This window comes from Carya illinoinensis, chromosome 15 (assembly GCF_018687715.1).
Source record: "Carya illinoinensis cultivar Pawnee chromosome 15, C.illinoinensisPawnee_v1, whole genome shotgun sequence".
NCBI classification, from domain to species: Eukaryota; Viridiplantae; Streptophyta; class Magnoliopsida; order Fagales; family Juglandaceae; genus Carya; species Carya illinoinensis.
Window position 1 is genome coordinate 37,474,402 of NC_056766.1, and position 14,854 is coordinate 37,489,255.

General features: G+C 32.6%; 2 protein-coding genes across 2 annotated transcripts; one reads left to right on the forward strand and one right to left on the reverse strand.

Moving 5' to 3' along the window:
* Positions 1–536: 536 nt before the first annotated feature.
* Positions 537–2,269, forward strand: LOC122296900. The gene is made up of 4 exons (XM_043106697.1): positions 537–896; positions 1,055–1,402; positions 1,981–2,070; positions 2,174–2,269. Exons 1-4 carry the CDS (start codon positions 537–539, stop codon positions 2,267–2,269), a joined length of 894 nt encoding a protein of 297 aa, XP_042962631.1.
* Positions 2,270–11,005: 8,736 nt separating this feature from the next.
* On the reverse strand, positions 11,006–14,432 carry LOC122297506 (ras-related protein RABA6a). The gene is made up of 2 exons (XM_043107586.1): positions 13,914–14,432; positions 11,006–11,656 (listed from the first exon to the last, which is right to left on the reverse strand). Exons 1-2 carry the CDS (start codon positions 14,129–14,131, stop codon positions 11,209–11,211), a joined length of 666 nt encoding a protein of 221 aa, XP_042963520.1. The 5' UTR covers positions 14,132–14,432; the 3' UTR covers positions 11,006–11,208.
* Positions 14,433–14,854: the final 422 nt, after the last annotated feature.

The following is a 14,854-nucleotide window of genomic DNA, read 5'->3' on the forward strand; positions in this document are numbered from 1 at the left end:
TGGAGATGTCATTACATTCGACACCACATATTTGACAAACAGATATGGAATGCCGTTTGCACCGTTTGTTGGTGTAAACCACCATGGCCAGTCAATTCTTTTGGGGGTAGGCTTGATTTCTAGTGAGGATACAGAGACATTCACCTGGTTGTTTCAAACGTGGTTGAATTGTATGGATGGTGACGCTCCAAAGGCTATTATCACTGATCAAGATAGGGCCATGAAAAATGCAATTGCGCTTGTCTTTCCAAATAGTTGCATAGATTTTGCTTATGGCACATATTGAAAAAATTACCTGAGAAGTTAGGTTCACATGGTGTTTACAAAACTGGGTTGAAAAGTCAGTTGTTAAAATGTGTGTATGACTCGCACACAATAGAGGAGTTTGAGAGATCTTGGGCAGTGATAATTGATACGTACAACTTGTAGGAGAATGCTTGGTTGCAAAGTTTATTGTTGAGCATACGTATTGGGCACCGGTATTCATGAAAAAAGTATTTTGGGCTGGAATGAGTACAACCCAACGAAGCGAGAGCATGAATGCTTTTTTTGATGGGTATGTGCATGCTAAGACAAACTTAAAAGAATTTGTTGATCAATTCGATAATGCGTTGAGGAAGAAGATTGAGAATGAAAATGCAGTGGACTTCTACTCCTTCAACATCGCAATTCCAGTCATCTCTCCCTCTCCACTTGAGAAGACATTTCAGAACATATACACTTGTAATAAATTTAGAGAAGTCCAGAAAGAAGTAATGGGGATGCTTGCAAGTCTTCCAACTCTACACCGGAAGGATGGTGTAATTGCTACGTACCATGTAGAAGATGAAGTAGATATTGATGATTTCATCAAGGAGGTGACCCATACGGTGTACTTTAATGAGGTCGAATGCAAGGTGAAGTGTTCATGTGCCTTGTTCGAGATGAGAGGCATATTGTGTAGACATGTATTAGGCATTATGAGACTTAACAAAATCTGTTCGGTGCCGAAAAAGTACATATTAGATCGATAGAGGAAAGACATAAAAAGGACATACACTCTTATCCAAAGTAGTTAGACATAGTTGATGAGAGGCCAGAAGTGAGTAGATATTCACGTATCATCAAGAGATGTTATCAGGTCGCCACGAATGCAGCTTCATCTGATGAGCATACTGATGATATGCTAGCTAAGTTAGATGCAATGAACCTAGGCTACTTGAATAATAAGCCATCTCATCAAACTTGTTCGAACATTGCAGTTACAAATGCCGTTACAACCACAACTGAGAGTTCAAAGAAAGTACTGAGTCCCCTTGTAGTGAGAGGTAAAGGTAGACCGCCATCTCTGAGGAAGAAATCAATGATTGAGAGAGTCAAACCCACGACGAAGAAGGCTACTCAGAAAGGAAAACGTAAACAGGTTAACTCAATGATTCGATCTGTATATTTTAGCTTCATATTCACTTAAATGTTTGTTAAGGAGTATTGATCTATATTGTGATATATAAGCAGAAATAATTTAGAAGTACAATTGCAGTATCATGAATAGATGATAACATGTTGATAACCAGTAAAGAGTAAAGAAGTACCTTCCATAAAATGGAATCTTAGCTTTAGATGCGTTCTGTTTCAGTTGATCAAAAGCACCGGCTCTAAATGTATCTGCACAAACAGGGCAGGCCTCCAGCCCTTTTTCTGATGATAATAAATATATTTTGTACATGTTATGGTTTTTCCTGACCCTAAACTTGGGTAAAAATTGATAATAAGAGATACACATTGGATCAAGATACAACAAATTTCAAATTAGAAGATTACAAGAAACTTGAGGAAAATGGATCTGATGTGAAATAGCATTATTACAAGAAACCAAAACAACACAAAATATGCATATATCTTGTTAAGGAGTATTGATCTAAATTGTACTTCTATATTGTTATATATCTTGCTGTTTTTTCTTCTAGTTATAAACATTTTTAATTTTTTATAACTTTGTAGCCGCATGGAAGAGAAGGAGAAGTTGTTGGAACGTGTCGGAATTTATTTGGACAACTAGTTATTGGGACACAACAAAGTGTAGCCGTTCAGGTTACATACGGGTTTTTATTTTTTATATTATGTTTTTTGGGCTAGGAAAAATGAGTATGCATAGCATTATTATTTTGCTCTAATATTTTTTATGTATTCTTAGCCGCCTCAAAACACTACCGACGACATACACTTTAGTTCCACCGAGTTAGGTGTTGCAATGATTGAGACTCAAGAAAGTGTAAACCATCTTGTTTAACTTGGTCATACTCTAGCTGTCCCATATTTTATGGTACTTTTTGGTTTTATTTTTAACAGTTATATTTTCCCGTCACAAATACCTATTGAAGTGGATGGAACCCAGCCTGATAGCTCGCCACAGACACAATAGTGGTTGTAAGTCAGTAAGTTTGATAGAGCCATTTTACCAGTTGTGGTTTGTGTCAATTGCTACATATGGGTTGGTGATTTTAATTGGAGTCTTTGGTACCCTTTTAACTCTGGAGAAATTACAAATTTGACATAATTAATTTGCCTATGTAATCTATTGCATAAATATGGGCTTATTTTGATCTATATAAGAGTTGGGAGGCTAACATTGATCCCGTTCACCTCTTGAGGTTGTAAGTCAGTAAGTTTTGGTCTTTACCTCCAAATTATCACAACTGTAGTACAAATATGGCTTTTGTAAATCCGTTTGCTTATGTCATTGTTTGCTTTCCTATGTTCATACAAAGTAGTTTAGAATCTAAAAAAACAAACCATTAAGTTTTTAAAAGCAATATCTGATTTTTTGCTTATGCTATCAGGTATTCATATATAGTTTATTTCGTGATTGAAATAGCTTTCAGACTATTTGTGTCTATTGTTGCGTGCTGTGATTTCAGATTAGATTTTTGGTAGATTCATGGCACTTTTGTGCAAAAATAAGAAGAGTAAGAGATTACTTGGCCAGATTTTGGATCCAGTCGAGCAAGAGATGGGTATATAAAAGCAAATCAAAGTGTGATTTTGTTGGAAAAATCCTTTATTTGCTATTGTAATTATTAGTTGATAGGTAACTTGAGAGCTGTTTCTACTGATCATTTTGGAGTTTGTTGGCTACGGCATTTAGAAGCTGTTGTAGTTAAATAATTATGGATAACTGAACTATTATATTTTGAAATGTAAATATATAATTACTATTTCACATTTTTGGAGATGGTAATTACAATAGTTCAGTTATATAAAAGCCGATCAACTTGCAGGAATTTGTTGGAGAAATATGGCTTTTATTTGCTATTGCTTCATTTCATTTTGGAGTTTGTTGGCTACAACATTTAGAAGCTGTTGTAGTGATTTTTTTTTTGGATAACTGAACTATTATATTTTGAAATGTAAATATATAATTACTTGGTTAGAAGATAGATTCCTCCACACCTAATCTATACAAAACTTGAGAGCTTTTGTTGCTGAAATTTGTTTCCCAGTTCGGGAGATTTAATGCATGTCATATTGCTACTGTGTAAAGAACAAGAGGAACGGGCTATATGGAAAAAATCTGAAGAGGAGATGCATGAGTTGATGGTGATGGCAGGAAGCATTTAGTGCGCCTAGATTTTGGGAAGGTGATAAATTTTTTTTCTTCACACCAGTTTGCTATCATGGCTTTTGGAGATCTGTAAAGCAATTGGAAAGAGGTTTGTGTAGCCACTAAGTATTTGACGGGTCTCAGATCAAATAGTCAACCCATAAGTTCAATACAATATTTCTATTTTGGTTGGAACTTGGAAGACCAAAGTCGTAGGTTTGATCTGTTGCTAGAATATTTTCAGGCTTTATAATGAGTTCCAATGATAAAGGACTACAGGATAATGAATGTAATTATACAAATATAATTCTATATGCTTTATAGAACTAGAAACACAGGTTGGAAAAATATGAGTCAGCACTCTCATTTCATTCTTGCACGTTAAAGAAGGCATCAACCTTAATGTTCACTTTCAAGAACATATACATATACTAAATAAAGGAACCTACCAGGCAGAAACAATTTTGAGTCATGAAATGCAATCACATTCATTGATACTTTGAGCAGCATACAATTTCCAAAGTAGTGTCCCACATGATCCAAAATACATCACAAATATTTCTTAAAAAAGTGCAGTACATATTCTAAGCAATTATAGAACTACTAATCTAAAAGCACAGATTAAAGTGTTCAGATATATACAATCTTAGCTTCAGCACAGATTTGTAGTACATATTCAACGTGATAGTATCACGTACGAACAAACTAATATACAAATTGCCAAATAGATACGAAGCAATCTGCGTTCACAACGGATGTCTGTATGTTGGCTTTGAATATCGAGTTGGTCATTGTGAACTCCCAACTCCATCTTTACGATCTCTTCCTCTCTTTTTCGAAGCTCTTCCTCCTTCCTTAAAATCTGAATTTCTTTCTTAAGGAGTTCTTTTTCTCTATCCTCACTGCTATCTGCCCATTTGAAATAGTTGCAGTAGGGCAACCCCTGATTATAAACAAACAAATAACAAGTAAAATATCACAAATTTGGGTCAAACCCAAATGCATGTCAAAATAATTAAAATTGTTTGTACCTTCGTATTGTAATTTAGACACCCAAAGAATGATCGACCCAGATTTCTTCGCGTATACAATGTTCGAAGTGTAGCGGGCTTCCCACAAGTGCACATTGGGTTGTTCCTCGAAATTTGATTAATAAGAGAAGATGAAGAAACACACGATGATACATTTTCTTCAACAAACATTTTGCCAAACTACTGCCGCTCTTGTCCAATGTGAATAAAACAACCAATCTAGAATACTAAAAGAGTTTGCCTATAAAAGTTAGAACTTTTTTAAAAATCAAGAGTCTTTCAATCATGCAAATTAACAAAATAATGCGGTTAGACTCATAGGGAAACAATCTAAATTTTATAAGCCTCATGAACTTCGAAAGACATTAAAGGCATGGCCTTAAGCTGTACTTGCAAATTAAACAATAAGAGCGAAATACTATGCAGTAACTAATTGGAGTTCTATGCTCTTATAGAACTCTCTAAAATTCTGATCAATGTAACTACATAATATTAATAATATATAGAGCACCTAGCATAACAAATTTCTAACAATATAACCCTAACAAGGACAAAATTAGATTTGGTTGCACAGTCCAGCTTGATCAAATTTAAGTAGCTTAACTATACTCAAGACCAAGTGCAAATCTTAGCACTTGACTTTAATAAGGATAATGCCGTTATACTCAAAATCAACTCAGTCATCATTTTTAAAAAACCTATAATAAAAAAATCATTCAATCACACACACATCACAAACTAATGGATGGAAATATAAAAAACAGATGATCCATCATTGTATAAGTGGAGACGTTCTAGAATAATATAACATAAAAACACCAGTCTAATCATGATAACTTTGCATGATTCCACAATGGAGATTAAACTGATTGGTCTAGAAGTTACTGGTCATGAGAACAAGAGCCACTCCCAACTCTTGAGAGATGAATGAAATCAAACCCATAAATCAAACTTCTGCATATTTAACTCTTTCTTGATGATGCAAACCCATAAATTTCAGAAAAAAGGAACTCATCAAACAAGAAACAAAAAGGGAAAATCCACCTGATCTTGTTTTAAAAAATAGTAAGTATCTTTTTGAAAATGAGCATCCACCTGCATATGGAACATTAGCAGACAATAGGTTGCTCCCAAAAACGCTGAGGTTTAGAAGTATTTGAGAGAATGCAAAGCAATTAGAATAGAGGGGAGGTTAACATGTGGGTATTACATGATTGAATTTGTAGATGCATAGAAGATCTTAGCTTTAATGCAGAATATAGGAGAACCAGAATATTGGGAAGAAGAGAGAGAGAGAGAGAGAGAGGGTATCTCAAACCAAATTAATGATTTCTTTGACTTTCTTGTCAAAGCAAAATAGTTGCTTTTTACTATAATTTAGAAGCAGCAGAAACTATCGTGCGTTTTCAAACATGCTTCAGTTTGAATCCCATTATATATGTAAAGTCCTTGCAACTAATAATTGAATGGTTTGCCATGCGATGAACTTTAATTTGATCATCATACTATATGAATTTTTTTCCTTAAAATTCAAGTGTTTTCAATAAAGTGTTTTAAAAAAAAAAAAAAACCAGAGGAAAAAACCATTCCACATTCAAAAGTGGTGGTCATGATGATCTTAAAGAAATATCATGATAAGATGTATAATCGAAATAAACTAACAGAAAAATGTCATAGATATTATGATATGGGTAATATTGCTACTTGAATCCCCATTTGGCAACCATATTGCATTGCCACATGCTCATAATTTCTTCCTCTACGCACCAACCATCTAGCATATTAAATAAATACTACAAAATTAACAAGACATGTACTGAAACTAGGGACACTAAGCCGACAACAAATATTGATACTATCACCACAAACCTTAACAATTACAATTTCACATGGAAGTGGGGATAAGATTATGTACTGAAAACTGCCTCTTTTGATGTTTTAGATCACATCATCAAGCAACCCAATTACCAAGGCAAATACAACCCGTATACTCCTTTAGTCAAATTAGAGACTACTATATCCAGTCTCCAAAATCAAATCCCTAAGGTCTTTAAAGGTTAGAACACAACATGATGAAAATATCAAAGGCACAAGAAACATCATAAATAAAATTAATAATTTATAGTATAAAAAGAGGCATGAGAATAGGGACTTACTACTTAGGATTCACATGCAGAGTAATGGAGGTCCTTGAAAGCAAAAGCTGCATCTCAATAGAAAAAACAACAACACAATCAAAAGGTCACCGAAAATGGTGTACAAGTTGAAAATGAAACAGACATTGCAACTCACTCCATCTAGGTACTACACACTATCTAGAATAAGTTTTTGTACTAAATAGAAAAATCTCCCAAAAAATCAAATCTGCACAATTTCACATCTCCAAAATAATTATTCTACACCAATTTAAAACCCCTTAGAATCGACACAATCCAAAAAGCTCAATACATTTAACTATAATATCCAAAACATCGTAACTTACAGTGGGGGAGAGAACGTCACGGGGACTGAGACGAGTAGGGAGGGGTTAGAACAGAAAATACATGGGGCTACCAAGGTTAGTAAAATACATTGGGTTAGGGCGATTTCAATTTCGAAATCGATGTTGGAGGTTATTGATTTCAATGTTGGAGAAAGAGGAAATGTGTTCTTCAGATGGGTTAGGGCTCTTGGTGATTTTGATTTCAAATGGGTTAGGGCAATTTCGATTTCGATTTCGTTGGTAGAGATTACTGATTTCGATGTTGGAGAAAGAGGAAAGTTGTTCTTCATATGGGTTAGGGCTCTTGGGGATTTTGACTTCACATGTGCATGGGTGATTTCGATTTCGATGGTGGACTCTACTGATTTCTACGTTGGAGAAAGAGGAAAGGTGTTCTTCAGATGGGTTAGGGCTCACATCGGGATTTTGACTTCAAATGGGTTGGGGAAACTGAAAAGGTTCCTGCTTGCAGTATCAAAATTGAATCTGAAAAGGTAGTCTTCAAAATTTCATTCCCGCTCCATACACCTCGGTTTGCTGTTGTCTTTAATGAAACGCATCGTTTCATTTTCCACGTCAGCCATTGGTACACAGTTGTTACGCGAGCTACCTGCATAAAGACTTTTCCACTACATATTCATACCTTGATAGCCAGATTTGGTAAAAGAGGTTTGCGAGGGGCTTCTTTTAGTATTCACTTCTCGATCCTTCCTAAGAGGGTGGATGGGTCACCGATTGCTAGATAGGCGAACTGGCCTACAGGCCATCCTCCACCCGTGGGCCTCAATTGGTAATTGATCCATCAGGCCTAGAAGTTATTTTTGAAGCCTGTAACATGTTTTTGAACTTGTTTTACAACCTTGTTGTGGGCATAAAAATAGCTTTCAGCCCATATCCAAAAAACAAACATATATACTTTTTCAATCTGAATATAAATAAGTTTATATCTAAAATATTATAAATTAATTTGAAAATCATTTCAATCCCTATATAAATTTTATAAATAAAAATTCAAAAATATTACTTAGTAATCTAAAACTATTACAAGTAGTTTGAGTATTCTAAGAATGACAAATCTATTATAAATACTCTCCAAAGGCACCAAGAATCCAAGATGCAAAAAGTTAATAACCATATATAGAACTTGAAACAAAATTGATGAAAATGAGAATTTGATGTCTTAAAAACATTACTTGAATTAGAAAAGATACAAAAATAAATACAAGACTACAAGGAATGAATTAACAAACCATGTGTGTATCAATGTGCACTCGAAGTAAATTGAGATTGAGCCTTTTTTGCTGAATTTAATCGCACATCAATTGAAATCAAAATTAATTTATAATAAGAAACATAACAAAAAAAAATTATAATAAAGAATAAATTAAAAGCAATTACTGCTTTTGTCTTGATCGTCCTCCCCCTTGTAGTTGTCCACAAAGTCCACCACTTACCAATCTCAATTTGCTGCCTTTTAATCCTATTTCGAGTGCAAATCAAAGCATCCATGGTGATAAAAGACAATGACCTCCCAAATGGGTCCAATATACGCCTTTGGTGCAATAAGTAGACTTTGAGGCTACTGTAGTAATAGAGATGACCAAGATACTTTGAACTATATCCCTAATGAAAGAATATTTGACGACATTTATCTTCCACCTACATAAAATATCAAACTTCTCCATATATGGGTATAACTGTGTTGACAAGTATCTTTCTAAGTTCATTTAGTCATCTAAATTCTTATTCTCTATGGGTGTATTATCAAATTGCATACTTCACTTACGCTTTCTTTTCTACCGACATAAGTAGGAGGCGAAGAGGTAGTGGATGATGGAACATCAATACTAATCCACTTGAATGAGGCAAATCATGATACAACTTATTAAGGGTGGTGTCTTAACCCTCAACACAAGTTGATCTGCTCATCATTTCCCACTAGCATTTTTCTAACCCATACACCATTCTATCAATCTTGTGAATTGTAATTCAAGTCAAGAATGATAGCATCATATAGCAAAACGTTGATTTTATTTAAACCTCTCTAATATTTCTCATGCTTACGCCTCATCTTCAATGTTATAATATGTAAAGTAGAATCAGCACTTTCACACGTCTCATCTAGTTACTCCTTAACCTCACAAACTTGCTGATAATATTAATTTAATGTCACACAAAAAGAACTAGAAATGGTTTAGGTGACATCATAAAAAAGCCTAAAAATACTTAACAAAGACCCTAACATTTTCCCATTCTGCATCTTTGGGCTATCCTTACGGCCTCCCACGTCCTTCCTACTCATCAAAGTGACAACCATGTTGCATATGATCCTCATCTCCAGTGGCATATCCTCATTTCTAAGACGATGATAAAATAAAAAAAAAAATAAAAGATAAAAAAAAAAAAAAAAAAAGAAAAAAATTGAATTCCTTCTTGTAGGAATAGCAAGGCACAACATCTTCTTATATTGAAGACCCACAACATTAACACAGCTTAAATTCTTAAGCCTAGCCAATGAAGACATAATAAACCGAACTGCATTTTTTACAACCGACTCATGAACATATTTTAAACTGCTAGTTACAATAAGGTTAAGGACATGTGCACAACACCACACATGTAGAAACTCACCACATAAGATGGACAAGTTTTCCTCTATAACATTATTCTTCAAATACTCGAGTGTGACATCATAATTAGAAGAAACAAACTGCTCGGTCGGGACAATCAGTCTTAGAAAACTTCTATGTTTAAGTTAGTTACTTTGAGAGGAACAAGATTATATTAAGGATAAGTTTTCCAACTCAAAGGTAATTTTACTGACTTAACAAATTTTTCTTTGTTCAACGGTTCAAGTTAGTTCCTTCTGGGTTTCCTCTTCGACTGTACACGGGCAATGGCAGCCCTCATTCCCAACACTGAAAGTAATTTTACTGACTTAATTTGTATGTGAGTGGCTTTATATATATATATATATATATATTTTGCTCTTAACTTTTAGTGAATATAAATGGAATGATAAAATATAAACTATGCTGAAAATAAATTAGCAGTTATTAGGAAATAACGATAGGAGATAAACCTTAATAAAAGTATAACTTTAAAAAAATTAATTTACCAAAAGCAAAAAGAAGGGGAAAAAAAAAAAAAAAAAAAGATAGTGTCAACAATATGCCTTAAAGGCTAATGGTCGGTTTCTTTGCCTAGCTTGGATGTTGAGTTGGGTTGAACTCTTTATTAATAGTAGTAAATTAAAATAGTGGAATGAATTTTGTGGGGTCAACGAAAGATGAGTTTAGATGCGTTTAGATATTAAGATGAGTTTATATGTATTTATGGAAAGTTGAAAAATATATATTGTGAGTTTTATGTGTAAAAAATTTTACTATGTACAAGCAAAGTCATATACTAATCTGCGTACCGATACTGATTTTTTCATATTCAAAATTTAAATTAGCATTATTTTCAATAAAATCTAATTTTTAACTAATCACATTAGATTGATGCACATATTAGTACGTAATTATGCTTGTAACTAGATTTTTCCACGTATAAAAATGTTTTGAGTTGAAAAAGATTATGATTCCCACGTATAAAGAAGTGTTGAGTTGGATGTTTGGATGTTAGACTTAGCTTAAGGCTGTATTTAGATGTTAAGCTAAGTTGAGTTGAGATGAAAATTATTTTTTTATTATTTTAAGATTTAAAAATTTTGAATTATTTATTATATTTTGTGTTAGAAATTTGAAAAAATTATAATTATTAGATAAAGTGAGTTGATGATCCAAACTGACCCTTAATTAGACTAAACTGAGTTATCTCAGTTGAGTCTAAGTTCCAAATGCACCGTTACTTTATTTTTCTCCTCCGACTCCTTTTCCATCTGTGGGTTAGATTGATCAATAAATCTCATTGAAAAAACAAACCAATAATCCCTCTTTCTTTTGTCAATGAATTAAGCTTCTCTCAGTCATTAATTACATTCTCTCTCGAATTCAGTCCATCTAATGTGCTACTATGCTTTGCTCATAACCAAAAAGAAAAAGAAAAAAACAAATAACAATAGCAACTAGAGATCACAAAAACTCCAAATCTTTGTAATCATGAGCGCCAATCTACTTTAGGCAACAAGTAGTTGATTGCTTGGTGGCTGAAACTTCATGATCAATGGTGATTATCTTTTCTCCACTACAAAGACTAGTAGTGCTTGGGGCTGTTCCATTTGTTTTGGCTTCCAAGCTTTTCTGGCTTGTGATTTCATGGATTTTGGTAATCATATGCATGAATGCTTCCTCCACATTCACCTTCTCCAATGCAGATGTTTCCATGAAACACAAACCTTCTGCCTCGGCAAGACTGTTTCCTTCTTCCTCACCCACCTCTCTAGAGTGACCAAGATCAGTTTTGTTCCCAACAAGAACAATCACCATGTCTCCACTCCCAAATTGTCTTAGCTCCTGCAACCATTTCTTCACATTTTCGAATGTTCCTCGCCTTGTTATGTCGTAGACTAACATCGCACCCAGTGCTCCTCGGTAGTATGAACTGGTAATGGCTCTAAACCTAGCATAAATAAGATTTATGTTTCAACCAATGAGAAAAAAATCTCGGACCAAGTGGCAGTTTATCATGATGAATGATAAATGATAAAATAGATTAAATATTAAATAATATTTCTACCGATTTAAATTTTTGAAATAAATGATAATTTTACGTGATATATATTAATTCATTTTGCCACATACTCATTTGGATTCCGACAGTGTTTTTTTTCATCACATCTCATCCTATCTTATCATTATAATTTTTTTAAATTTTTACACAAAATATAATAAAAAATTTTAATATTTTCAAATCACAATTCAATTTTTTCAAATTCCAAAACAATCATAATATTAAAAATAAATATTATAGTAATATTTTATTCAACTTTTAACTTTTATCTAAAACCATCTCATTTCATCTCTGAATTCAAACGAATTATTACCCGAGATTTGTATATCAAGACCAACAAATAAAGAGAAAAGACGAATTACAATATTGATAGTTGATTATCTTTTTAAAATAATTTCCTAAACTTAGTAATTAACAACAAGATTATACTGTTAAAGATATAAATGCTAAAAGAGAATATCTATTCATATAAGTCTTATTTTTTACATACTCAACACATTATTAAATTTTAATATTTTTCAAATTATAATATATCTCACTATAATTATCAGCTTAACATATATCATATTTCATCGAATTATTAAAACGTTTTCCTTTAATTATTAGGACTATTTTATAGCTCATTTTACAAGTAATTTATATAAGAAAAGAATTTTACTATATATAAGTAAAGTCGTATACTAATCTACATACCAATACCGATTTATTCATATTTAATAATAAATCTAGTTGTAAACATAATTAGATATTAATATATACTTAAATCTAATTTAATTAATCAGAAAGTATATTTTATTAAAAATAATATTAATTTAAATTTTAAATATAAAAAAATTAAATATGTAAATTAGTATACCACTTTATTTATAGACAACAAAATCGTTTACGTAATAATGCTATTTCATTTATAATAATGGGTGCTGGAGAGTACAAGTGTACGTGCCACATGTAATTCTCAAGCTCCTCCACGTGGAGAAGAAGGGCAGTCCGCATGGCAGATGACAAACATGTCACGGCTCCTTGATGGGCGTGCAATGAAAAGAGCAATGACAAAAAAACAGGTAGAGAGAGTAGAATAATAATGGTGTCACAAATTCACAGGGTGGGGATCAATTTAGGTGGTGTCTCCTCCGTTTTTCTTTCAACTTTTCTAGAGTGGGAAAAAGCCTTTCTGCATTATGAATTTGTACAAACTTTTCTTTTCGGTTTGTGGGTCCTACCTCTGTTTGGATTTATAACATTTTTCTTCATTTTCATCTTTAATTATCATCATTATTTCCTTGAATACTTTTGGATCACGGATCTCCACCTGCCTATTCTACTTACTTTTTTCTTTCTTTAATATTTCGGTTGAGATTTTACTTTTTTCATAATTTAAACAAATAATTACAAAATAATAAATATTAAATACAATCTTAAAGTATATAAATTTCATATAAATATATTATAGTAATACATTCTCTTTCGTCTCATATTTATTTATTTATTTTAAAAAAAAAAATATGTAAATATTATATATTCTAAAACTGTATAAATTATTTATAATTCAATTCTTAGACTGATATAATATATATCACTCAAATGATACGATTTTATTTATAAAATTTATTTTAAATTTTATTTTTACAATCAAATTATGTTATATAAATATTTTATTATATGTGTTATCCACGTCAACTTTTTTGTATTTACATTATTCTAGGTTTATCTTTGATCTTAGAATTTCTAGTAAATTTTTTAACTTATTTTTATTTATTTATTTTAAATAAAACAGTTTATATGGATAAGCTCGAAAACAGCAAAAAAGCAAGCAAAAAGAAAATATATATACATACATACATATATATATATATGAGAAGAAAAAAATCAAAAGGAGAAATGTCTTCCTAATTGAATGTTGGTTTCGTAAAGTCTAAGATAACGAGTTTAGATTGGTCCCACCTCGAAAACCTAACTTTACAAGCAACTTTCCTGATTTTTTGTTGAAACCACGGCGAACCCAAAAAGAAAAAAACACAGATTTTTATTTTTTACTTCTAGAAAAACCTGGTTTCAGAGAAGATGATCAAAACCCAGCTCTAAACAACGGATTACAGAAGGAATTAAAGAAATTGAAATGGTTAATAACCATTAATTAATTACTAACCTTTCTTGGCCAGCAGTATCCCATATCTGAGCCTTGATCAGCTTGTCTCCAACCTTTATATTCCTGTAAGCAAACTCCACACCTATGGTGGGCTTTGAATCTAACCTGAATTCATCTTTTGCAAATCTTGAGAGAAGGTTTGATTTTCCAACCCCAGAATCTCCAGTAAGAACAGCTTTAAACAGATAATCACACTCTTCATCAAATGAATCAGCCATGGAGATGGATGATGATCTTAGTTTCTTCTTCCTGCTTTGCTCTCAATCTCTCCCAAGAAATTATGAACAAGTTGGGAAAGAGTTCTTTCTTGAAGAAGAAGATACAGAGAAAAGAGAAAATGTTTGAGTCATGGTGATAAGAAAGCAGACATGCTCATATATATATATATATATATATATCAAATCAGGTACTTTTTAGCAGTTTCTTTGGCATTGTTTTTGGAGGGTATTGAGTATTTACATGTGAAAACATTGAGAAACGACATCATGGCTGTTTTCTGTCAAGGTCTGTGACTCTGGGTGTCTCTAACAAATAAGCCAAATCCAGCTAAACTTGATCTTGGGATAATCCTATCCCCAATTAGGTTAATTAAAAGCAAAGCCCACTTATATTACTCCAACTGTTCTTCCAATACCCTTCACTGATTATCTTAATTTTCAAATCCTGATGTGGCAAAACCTGATTGGACATTCCTCTCCTCATTCTAACCGATGATATAGCTTGTTCCAAAGCAAAATTTTCTTGTTGCTTAAAGCTTGTGTATTAGTGGTCAGTGATAATCATTCCAAATTCTCTATCCTCTTTGAATTTTAAATGTTTTAGTTGTAACCGTATGTTTGTTGTTAATTAGATTCCCTTTCCTTTAGGAAAACTTGGGCATTTTTGGGTACATAAAACAATAATACGGTTTGATTTGAATTATAGGAATTAAATGAAAGAGA

Coding starts and splice junctions, on each gene's coding strand:
- LOC122296900 (XM_043106697.1), top strand. CDS start 537: ATGAATGCTTTTTTTGATGGGTATGTGCATGCTAAGACAAACTTAAAA. Junction 897..1,054: donor TTAATGAGGTCGAATGCAAG/GTGAAGTGTTCA, acceptor TATCCAAAGTAG/TTAGACATAGTTGATGAGAG. Junction 1,403..1,980: donor AGAAAGGAAAACGTAAACAG/GTTAACTCAATG, acceptor ATAACTTTGTAG/CCGCATGGAAGAGAAGGAGA.
- LOC122297506 (XM_043107586.1), bottom strand. CDS start 14,131: ATGGCTGATTCATTTGATGAAGAGTGTGATTATCTGTTTAAAGCTGTT. Junction 11,657..13,913: donor GATACTGCTGGCCAAGAAAG/GTTAGTAATTAA, acceptor TATTTATGCTAG/GTTTAGAGCCATTACCAGTT.